Raw genomic sequence first — 11,329 nt, 5'->3', positions numbered from 1 at the left:
GCCATTGGTTTTTTCCCACAGGGTTTTTCCTTGGCAAGGTTTTAACGAGGCATATTCATTATAAGTGGTCATCCAAAGGGGGAGTGTTGTAAAATAACATTGTAAAATTGTATGACCACCTTGAGCTAGCCGTCAAATGCACAGTGCATAGTGCCAGCATAGTACTGCATAGTAACTGGCATAGTAAATGGCCGACATCGCACAGTGTGCATAGTGCTAGCATAGTACTGCATAGTAACTGGCATAGTAAATGGCCGACATCGCACAGTGCGCATAGTGCCAGCATAGTACTGCATAGTAACTGGCATAGTAAATGGCCGACATCGCACAGTGCGCATAGTGCCAGCATAGTACTGCATAGTAACTGGCATAGTAAATGGCCGACATCGCACAGTGCATAGTACCAGCATAGTACTGCATAGTAAATATGCACAGTACCAGCATAGTACTGCATAGTAACTTGCATAGTTCCCTTTGTACGCCTATATATATCGTTGAATTCTTTAAGAAATTCATAAGTTTCATAACTTCTCTGAGTTCTATCTCTCTCTCTCTCTCCTTTCGATAGTTTAATAACAGTGTTGGTATTTTTTAATAATAGAATTTTTGTAATTTTTATTTTTTGACTAATGCAATAATGGCAGCATTTGGATTTGAGAGTACTCGTTAAAGTGTTTTTAATTTTAATTTTTAAAAATTTTAAATTATTAAGTGAATGTTTGAGATTCTTGTATTAAATATAATTTATAGTTTTATAACTTATAACTATAATTTAAATAATAAATTTTACTATTAAAAAGTTATTTAGTATTTAGTAATTATATGTTTAAAGTACTTTTAAACATATTATATATATTTAAAAAATAATAATAAATATATATATAATTTTTTAGAAAATACTTTCTTTATTCATTTTATAGCCACGATGAATATATAGAAGATAATCCTCTAAAAGAATACTCTCCTGGTAGAGATCTAAAGCACTCTTGGCAAGCACATGTGCTACATTGTTTAAAGTTTAAACTCTTAAGTTACGTTTAAATGTTGAACTGAGTTGATTTGAATTTTTTATTAATAGTAATGAGTTGAGATAGTGGAGTGAGTTATGTTGGCTAATCTAATCTGAATTTAGATGTATTTAAATGTTAAAATGAGTTTAGTATTATTTATGAAAAGTTAAAAAGGTTATGGAGCCTAGGCCTGTTCATCCGGGTTCCAACCCGGAAATCCGGGTTGACCCAAACCGGAACCCGGATTTCAAATCTAGGCCGGAACCCGGACCGGATTAACCCGGGTCATAAACGGGCCGAAACCCGGATGAATCCGGGTTTTTCAAAACCCGGATTCCGGGTTCCGGATTAAACCCGATTTTTTTTTTTTTCTAAACCCATATAAAAACCTAAATGTATATACAATATTTTCACGTGTAGCTTTGATTTTTTTATAAAAATCAAAAGAATAAATTTGATTGTGCACTTGAGTTTGAAAAACAAAAAAATAAACATGTAGCTATGCATGTTTCATTTGTTTGATGCAAAACAAAGTCAAAGATGACCAAATTCAGAGAGAAAAAAAAATACTTACAAAAACATAGTCAAAGCATAATATTTGTGTTCTAAAAATACTAGATGCATCTAAAAAAAAAACACCAATATTCATCTATGCATGCATCATAATGCAATCCACTACATATTCCATTATTTGCTATATATACATTACAAAATACAAAATTACAATATATAAATTACAATATATAAATTACAAAATCAGATGCATTTCCATCAATTATTTAATCTCCACACCAAATAGCAACTTCAAGTGATTGGACCGAAAGAGATCCTGCAAAAAACAAAAACTTGAGTAAATCCATGGGTAGACTAAGATATGGTTGGCTGAACAAGCATAATTTATGAGTGAAATAAAAAAAAGTTGGCTTCTTTCTTTTGCAGTCCATCCAATCCTCTAACATGCTCTTGTATTGAAGAGAGTTATCGCATATGTCATCATCACTGCACAATTTTACCAGCAGTACATATAGGAAGGAGCAGTATGCAATAATATTTGTTAATGTCAATAATGGTCATCATGTTCTGAATTTACAACTATATATACACGTATATGAAAGCAGGTTGTGCAGTTCACAAGGCTTCGGAGATCCTCAAGTCTTTCCCTGCCTCAGCCTCGAACTCAAACTGCGGGCAACAACAACAAATGACAGATCCTAAAGCATTGATCTTAGCAGATCCTAAAGCATCTGCCAACAAGAGGATCAACACAAAAAAAAAAAAGAAACGAAACACCTTATATCACTGTGTACATTCAACATCATCCATAAGTGACACCAATCATATGCTTGTTAGGAAATAGAGGTTAAGGCACCATCTGTAAAACAGGTCAGAGAAAATGAAATTAACATGGGCAATATTTTGGTCCAAAAGACCAGCAGAAAGCTGTTACTGCTACCGGTTAAATATAATCACAAGCCATAGATTTGAAAGTTGACCGTTGAAGGTTTTGTATGCTTGAGGAGGTGATAGCGGCATTAAGTTGACCATATATTTTCATCATTTCACATTACGTAAGCAGAGCTCTACATAAAACTCTCAAGGGTTCATGGAAACTTTATGGAAAGTTCTACTCATGTTTTTATTTTACACCACTCTCTCATTGTCTGGAACCTACTGCATGTCCCGATCAGTCGATAACTGTAGATGTCAAACTGAAAGTTATTCCTGTGGGGAATACAGTGTTGAAACAAAACATTTCACCAGCACATTTGTAAATTAGATCAAGACATCACTTCTCCTTAAAACTATGATTGGCAAGTATTAACTTCAAATCAATGCAAGGAGCAATTGAAAATCATAAATCCATTGGTGATTCACAATTCTCGTAAGATTAAAACAGGAGAAAATAGATATATGTTAATCAACGCTACAGCAACTCTTATGTATCCCAGAGAACAGAATATTTTAAAATCTGAGAACATGCAATGGTGGCCTATTCTATACCTGCCATTTTGAAGCTTTAAGAAATCAACTTTGTCAAGAGACGGCACTACAGAAGTAGTGGGAGCAGCTGCAAGAGAAGTTTTACAGGCCATTGTAACTAACGAATCAAAATTATTCATCAAGTTTTGACCCAAATTTAAGGGTTTCAAGTGAAGAGTCGTCCTTTCACACGAAATCCTTAAATTCGAGTAAAAACTTTTGAAATGGCTCTTTATGGCTAACCAATTACTAGCACAAAGGAGAGCTTAAAACCTGCAAGATTACGGAGAGACCTCCAGCTTCCATGCCCACCATTCTTGTTGATATACTCAACAAAATCTCATCCTCCTTGGGAGTCCATGGCCCCTTTTTCAGACCCCTTTTGTCACAGCAGGGTGATCTCCCCATATATATCTCACTCCTACTTTTCACCAACACCACCACAAAATACCCACACTAAAACAAGTAACAACAGCCAAAACAAACCCCTTCTGCCTATAAGAAACAAAAAAGCAAAGAAACCCTTCTGATTCAGACACCAATACCTCAAAACACAAACACCAACAGAACCCAAATAAAGCCCCCCATCATTTTCAGATACCAGTCACCAAAACACCAACACCAGATTAAGATCCAATAAACGCCTTTAGTTCCCTGCACTTTTATAAACTACCACCCACCATGACTAAACACAAGCAGGAAAGACAAGCGACAGCGGCACAACAGAACCACCGCGGAACCAACCTGTCATGTTCTTGCCCAGAAAATGCTCTAAGATGGAGAGAGAGAGAGAGAGAGAGAGAGAGAGAGAGAGAGAGAACAGACAGAGGGGGGTTGAGACCATCACAGCGGCGGCGGCTACGGTTTCGTAGCTAGGGTTGAGAGAGAGAGAGAGAGAGAGAGAGAGAGAGAGCAGATGAGGGGAGGGGAAGGAGGCGTAGAATCGGGGGGGAGGGGAAGAAACTTAGGGTTTTTCTTTTTGGTCATTTATATAGAAACCCGGTTAACCGGGTGATGGATATGAAACCCGGATTTTCTATCCGGATCCGGACCGCATAGGTCCGGGTTCTGTCATCCGGGTTTCGGCCCGGATTTAATCCGGACCGAAACCCGGAACCGGAATCCGGACCGGGCTGGATTTTATCCGGCCCGGATGAACAGTCCTAATGGAGCCAACCAATTATTAGAAAGTTATTATAATAATTGAATCATTAATTTATTAAATCCTTTACTAATAAATGACATATATCAAACATAAATTTCCTCAATGCATATAAAAAAATTATAATAAAATAAAAATAAAATATTCCGAGCACTATAAAAATAAAATTAGTAGTACTCCAAATGCATATTATTATATTATTTAATTACATATTATTTAATTAGTAGTAATAAAAATGCATGTAATGTGAGAGGAAAACAAATAAAGACTCGCGGAGGCATGCTCGAGTGAAACACCAAAATTTTAATAACTACTCTAGTAAAATATGCTTATTTCTGATTTTCCTTTTATCAGTTGTGGGTCTCATAGAGGCATAACGTTACTCTTGCATTTTTTCCACTGAGAGTTGAGAAACATCGAAATGCGAGAGGAAGTTACTTTTGTTTGCTTTTTGTTAGTTGTGGGTCTTACGGAGGTTAAAATTGAAAGAGTTTTGCTATTTATTAATAAAACTACATATTAATCTTGTATATTAATATTGATTTTTTTATATTTAAAATTTAAATTAATATTATTTTTAATAAAATTTATTTTTTAATCAATTATATTAAATTAATGTATATATTAATATGTAGTATACTTATAACTAAATTTTTTTTAAGTTAAAATAAGCTCAACTTCTACTCAATTGTATATTTAGATGTAATAAAATTTAAAACTGAAGTGAACTCAGACGCTTGTAACGTCCAAACAAGCCTCTAGGAACTTGTTTAACAGGCCAAGATTCTATCTGAGTCAGCAGTTGCCTGATATCTTTAATAATCATTCCTGTCTGGCACGATTGTCCTTCAGTACTATTGATTGCATTGTTCAAAGCATCTCCTTCCATAATTATCTTATCTTAAACCCGATTCAGTACAAAGTATTGAAAGTCTTTAAAGTTGCAACAGCTTCTCCAAGGCATGCTATCCCAATTTTGAATAGTTGTACAAAGTATTCATCAGTACAAAGTAAATTTGCCTTTAAAGTTGAAAGGATTTTGCTATCCCAATTTCTCACTTTTACTTGTATCCCCACCTTGCAATTTACTTTATTAATAAATACATTTTAGTTAATTTATAAAAATATACTTTTTAAATTAAAAATGACATTTATTTAATTTTTTTTAAAATTATGATTATATTTTTAAAAATTTTAAAGTTATAATTATTTTAAAATTATATAAGTCTTTTCATTCAATGATAATCTTTTCAAAAAATATTGTACTTTTTAGATTGTTTGAGATTAAAAAGCATTTTAATATGTAATACTCAAACAACCTAATTTTATTATGAAAAAACTTTTAAGATTATTTAATTATTTTTGTTAGACTCCTAACACAATTTCAAATAAACCCTAATAGTTTTTTTGGTTTCGTCATTTACGCACTTTAAAATTGTATGTAAAATTACACTTTGAGATAATGTTTTACTATTCTTCATAGGCTTATCAATTTTTTGAACATAATAGTTGGGTAGTTACCTATTTTGTATTTATAATCTTAAGGTGTGTAAGGTTCACCACTCACTTTAAAAATCATGAATAAATCTGGAACACACATGAAAAAATTATTTTTTTTAATGCTGTACCTCATTTTTTTAAAAGAGAATGTGTGGAGTTTACAAATTCTAAAACTATATTTAACATTACTCCATATATATTGAGTATCCACCCAATTTTATCAGTATTTTCATTTTTAATCTGAGTTTCAAATGTCAAAATCTTCAACATTTCAATAGTTGACACTCCAACACGTACACTCATGTGAGTAAAATTGTAAATATAGATATTGGATATCCCTTTTCATTTTAAAAAAAATTATAATCGATAATTTTTTAACTTTATATATTCACGATTACAAATTCCAATATAATAATTTTTAAAAAAATATTTTTATTCAAATTTCTTTATCTCATTTTCCAAATTTAATCTCAAACAAATTTTCAAATATTTCCAAACATTTTTTTTAGTATTTTTAAAAAATCTCACTTTTTTACATAATGTTGGAAAAATCCTCACCTTAAATTAAAACAACTTTTACATAGCCTAACAATTTTTAATCCTTTAAAATAAATTCCATCTAATTATTAGATCAATTTTCATAATTTTAAAAATATAAAAATTTTGAGAAAAAGACTATCAATCCAAACAAACTTTTTACAGACTCCATCGCATTTACATTATTTCATAAGAAAATTATTTAAAAAAATTTTAACCTTTTTTTTTTTTAAAAAAAAAGGGAGTAAAATGTTTTTTGCTTGTCATCCTTACTTCATACATTAATATTTAAAAACATTTTATGAACGTATAAATGTGAAATGAATTTATTATTTTCATAGTATACACTTATATGTAATTTTTTTTTTATTTTTTTATTAAAATAATAAATAATAAATAATATATTGGTGCTTTAAACGGAGAAATAATTATAAATAGAGTTTTTCCGCATAGATATCATATGTCTTTGGAAAGTTATAACCTTGGAACTGTTAAATATTACGTGGTCCCTACCTTATCTTTTTCCTGTGCTATTGTAGTCTCATGCTTATTTTTAAATCTAAAAAATTATATGTATATATTATTGAACAATTTTAATTATTTATAATCTAATAAGTCAACAGAGGCTAGCTAGCGGGTTAGCACCTCGTGACGTGGATCGATGACACTCATCTAGGCGACCACGACCAAGACTTTAACCTGTTTAGCTGGTGGAAGTATTTTATTTTATTTTTATAATTTTTTTAAATTAAAAATTAATATTTTAATATCAAATTGTATGAAAGTTTTAAAATATGAGTAGCTTTATCCTTTTCTTAAAATATAATTATGAAATTTATTTTATATATCTATTATAATAAATACTACGCTAACATTAAAAAGGCATCTCAAAAGGATAAAGCTTTTCCTTTTTTACTTTTTCCAATCCAGATGATGATTGATATAGCTACGGAATTAATCCCTAGGCTATAGAGAAAAGATTACTTTCAGATTTATAGCATTATAATATTATTGATGCTTTATTTATATATTTAATTTCGGCTTTTTCTTTGTGCTAGTCATGCTTTACTCTTTTAGCCTTGCGGGGGGTAAAGAGAGAAAGAAATGGACAATAATGGCAAAGGAAAACGTACGACAACGAGGACGACGACTTAAAAAGCTCTGCAAGCAAATAATTGCAAAGAATCCCAAGACTTGCAGGCTAAGTCTGCCTGCTGAACATTGTACATGACAGTAGATCTCTCCTGTTACCTTCCTGATAAAACCGGTAGTGCGTGCTTAAACACTGCGCTCTCTCTTCGACTCATCAAAACTTAGTGCAGATTTCTCTCTTTAGAAATCAGAAAGTCCTAGATATTTTCTTCCTTGTCTTTCTGTAACTTTTTGCGGTTAAGTTTTGTTAACTATGGCTGGCAAAGGCAATGGTCCGCCAATTGGGATCGACTTGGGAACGTGCTATTCGTGTGCGGCAGTTTGGAAACAAAACCGGGTGGAGATCATACCCAATGAGCTTGGGTACCGAAAGACTCCATCTTATGTGGCTTTCAATGAGACCCACCGTTTGATTGGTAACGGGGCCATGGACCAGGCTGCCATGAATCATAGCAACACTGTTTTTGGTATGTTTCTTGTTCTTTGGTACTGTTACGAGTTCAGATGGGTTCTGTTGAAGTTGGGTTCTTTTTATGTATATTGTTTTTCTTTCTTGAAGATGATGTTAAAGAAAAATGTCCGAGTTGTAGATAGATCTTTGTTTGGCTTTAGAGAAATCTCTATCTTAGCATAAAATAGTTAACCTGTTAGAAGTGTCCGTTTTATTTTTGTTTTGTTTTTGGCTTTCTGATGGTTTAGATTTCTGAGGCTAATGTAATGATTTGTTGTATGTTGATGTTTTTGCCTGTGGTATGAAGACGCTAAACGTTTGATTGGAAGGAAATTCGACGATGCCTCAGTGCAAAATGACATGAAACTGTGGCCATTCAAGGTGGTTCCTGGCCCTGATGGGAGGCCACATATTGTGGTTGAATACAAGTACGAGGAAAAGCGGTTTTTGCCCGAGGAAATCTCTTCAATGATTCTCATAAAGATGAAGGAGATTGCTGAGGCTTACTGTGGTTCGAAGATAAAAAATGCTGTTATCTCTGTCCCTGCTCGTTTCAATCATTCACAGCGTCAAGCAACGATGGATGCTGGTGTCATTGCAGGCCTGAATGTGATGCGAATAATCAACGAGCCAACTGCTGCTGCTATTGCATATGGGCTTGACAAGGAGAATAATGCTGGTGAGAAGAATGTGCTCATCTTTGATCTTGGTGGTGGTACTTTGGATGTCTCGCTTCTCACCATTGAAGGGGGTATTTTTGAAGTGAAAGCTACGGCTGGTGATACCCACTTGGGAGGTGAGGATTTTGACCGTAGAATGGTGAACCATTTCCTTCAAGAGTTCAAAAAAAAGCATAAGCGGGAGATTGCTGGTGGAAAGGCTCTTAGGAAGTTGTGGACTAATTGTGAAAAGGCCAAGAGGATCCTCTCATCTAATACTCGAACTACAATTGAGATTGATTCTCTGTTTGATGGTATTGACTTTAACACAAGCATTACCCGAGCAAGGTTTGAGGAGCTTAACATGGATTTGTTCAGAAAGTGTAGGGAGCCCCTTAAGAAGTGTTTGAAGGATGCTAAGATCGATAAGGACAGTGTCCATGACGTGGTTCTAGTTGGAGGGTCTACTAGGATCCCCAAGATCCGAGAATTGTTGCAGGAATTCTTTGGTGGGAAGGAGCTCTGCAAAAGGATTAACCCTGATGAGGCCGTTGCTTATGGTGCTGCTGTTCAGGCCGCAATTCTAAACCGCGAGGGTGGTAGGAAAGTGAAGGATATCTTGTGCCTAGATGTCACTCCTCTATCCCTTGGATTGGAGACTGCTGGAGAGGTCATGAGTGTGCTGATACCAAGAAACACCACCATTCCCGTCAAGAAGGAGGAGGAGTTCTCAACCCACAAAGATAACCAGCCTGGCGTGCTGATTCAGGTGTATGAGGGTGAATGTGGCAGTACTCATGAAAACAACTTGCTGGGCAAGTTCGAACTCTCTGGTATTCCTGCTGCTCCTAGTGGAGTTTCAAAAATCACTGTTTCCTTTGATGTCGATGCTGATGGTATCTTGAACGCCTCTGCCAAGGACAAAACCACTGGACAGAAGACTGACTTCACAATCACCCACATCGGCAGGCTCTCCAAGGAAGAGATTGAGAAGTTAGTGCAGGAGGCTAAGAAGTACAGGGCTGAGGACGAGGAACATAAAATGAAAGTTGATACAAAGAATGAACTGGAGAACTATGCTTACGACATGATGAACGCATTCAAAGACGAAAAGATTGCAGCTAAGGTCCCTGCTGCAGATAAGAAGAAGATTGAAAAAGCAATTGAGCAGGCTATCCATTGGCTTGAACGAAACCAACTTGCTGAGGCAGAAGAATTTGAGTTCAAGAAGGGCGAGCTGATGAGCATCTGCGACCCTTTCATTGCCAAAATTGATCAAGGTGCTGAAGGTGACACGAGTGGAACTACGCAAGGTAAGTCTGAGAAGTGCATTGATAAGCAAAAGGAGTGTAATATCAAGGTCGAGGCAAAGAACGCACTGGAGAACTACGCTTACAGTATGAGGAACACTATAAAAGATGAAAAGATTTCAGGTAAGGTCCCTGCAGCTGACAAAAAGAGGATCAAAGATGTAATTGAGCAGGCTATCCATTGGCTCGAAGGGAACCACAATGCCGAGGCAGATGAATATAAGGTCAGGATGAAGGAACTGGAGAGCATCTGCGACCAAGTCATCGCCAGGACTTATCAGGTTGCTAATGGTGACATGGGTGAAGCTTCGCCAAAGCATAAGGAACCCAAGAATGAGACCAAAACCAAAATGCAGCAGGCTGAGAAGGATATGGATCAGGAAAAGGAGCATAAGACGAAGGAGACAGAGAAGGGGAAGAAGAAGGTTGAGAAGAAGAACATGGCCGAAGCTAAGGTGCATGAGGTTGAGGCAAAAAATGCTTTGGAAAGTTGTGCTTATTACATGAGGTACAAAATCAGAGCTGTGAAGAACGCTTTGACAAAGACCGAAGATGCAATTGAGCAGACTATCCTTTGGCTTGATAAGAACCAGAATGCCGAGGCAGGGGAGTTTGAGAATAAGATGAAGGAGCTGGAGGGCATCTGTCACCCGTTCATTGCCAAAATGAACTAAGGAGCTGGTGGTGATAAAATATATATATATATATATATATATATATATATATATATATATATAGATTTCTTTGTACTGTAATCTGGTCTTTGTTTGTGAGTAATTGAAAGCTGTAGAGGCTTGAAGGGTGTGAGGCTTTAGTTTCTTTTATTGCACTTATATATTAGCTTTGTAACTCAGTTGTCTATATTGGGTGTTCTTGGGATGTTTAAGCTATGTTGTGTTGTGATGCTGGAAAAAAGGATAGAAATCAGATTTCAATTAGAAATATATAGCCAATGGTTCCTCTGAAACTTGCTCCAAAAAAAAAAAAAAACTCATCAAAATTTTTTTCTCTTTCAAACATTCTTACTATAAGCAAAAGGACCATAGTTGTCTTTTTAATGTATTTTTTGTTTTTTTAGAATCTTTTATTTTTTAAAATGGTAAAAAAAAAATTGATTTTTTTCCCTTTGGGGAAATAGCTTACATATATTTTCAACGGCCAAATTTCTCGAACTGCCAAGGGGTTATAAATTTTTTGTATGGGTCATTTTATATATTTGTAAAATTATGTATAAATTTTAAGGGGCATTTTATATATTTAAAAAGTTTCATGGCCCCTATGAGCATAACGTGTGTCTGCAACTGTTGATATATATATATATATATATATATATATATATATATATATATATATATATATATCAGAAGAGAATATCTTTAAATCCTCCTATCAACTCTATTTATCGGAATTTAATAACTAAATGACACGTAAGAGCTATAATTTCACATCTAAGAGCCGCGTTGCAAGGGATCCACAAGCAAAGGGAGGCCTTTCAGAACTCTCTCTCTCCCCTTCCTCTCTCCTTCCCTCTAAGAAAATCATCACTAACCTAGGAACGCTTCTCTACG

The 11,329-nt window shown here is 34.8% G+C and overlaps 1 protein-coding gene and 1 long non-coding RNA gene across 2 annotated transcripts; one reads left to right on the top strand and one right to left on the bottom strand.

Annotated features, from left to right (window-relative positions):
- Nucleotides 1-1,547: 1,547 nt before the first annotated feature.
- On the bottom strand, nt 1,548-3,945 carry LOC122292436. The gene is made up of 2 exons (XR_006236928.1): nt 3,264-3,945; nt 1,548-3,078 (listed from the first exon to the last, which is right to left on the bottom strand). It is a non-coding gene; the product is annotated as an uncharacterized LOC122292436 (long non-coding RNA).
- A 3,360-nt stretch (nt 3,946-7,305) lies between these two features.
- On the top strand, nt 7,306-10,728 carry LOC122291763 (heat shock cognate 70 kDa protein 2-like). Its single transcript, XM_043099731.1, has 3 exons — nt 7,306-7,808; nt 8,100-10,453; nt 10,484-10,728. Exons 1-2 carry the CDS (start codon nt 7,595-7,597, stop codon nt 10,433-10,435), a joined length of 2,550 nt encoding a protein of 849 aa, XP_042955665.1. The 5' UTR covers nt 7,306-7,594; the 3' UTR covers nt 10,436-10,453; nt 10,484-10,728.
- Nucleotides 10,729-11,329: the final 601 nt, after the last annotated feature.

This window comes from Carya illinoinensis, chromosome 13 (assembly GCF_018687715.1).
Source record: "Carya illinoinensis cultivar Pawnee chromosome 13, C.illinoinensisPawnee_v1, whole genome shotgun sequence".
NCBI classification, from domain to species: domain Eukaryota; kingdom Viridiplantae; phylum Streptophyta; class Magnoliopsida; order Fagales; family Juglandaceae; genus Carya; species Carya illinoinensis.
Note: the sequence above shows the minus strand (reverse complement) of the source record. Positions and strands in the feature narration are given on the sequence as shown.

Bases quoted from the DNA above. Each gene is read 5' to 3' on its own strand.
- LOC122291763 (XM_043099731.1), top strand. From the start codon at position 7,595: ATGGCTGGCAAAGGCAATGGTCCGCCAATTGGGATCGACTTGGGAACG. The intron at 7,809-8,099 runs GTATGTTTCTTG...TGTGGTATGAAG, and splicing joins TCATAGCAACACTGTTTTTG to ACGCTAAACGTTTGATTGGA.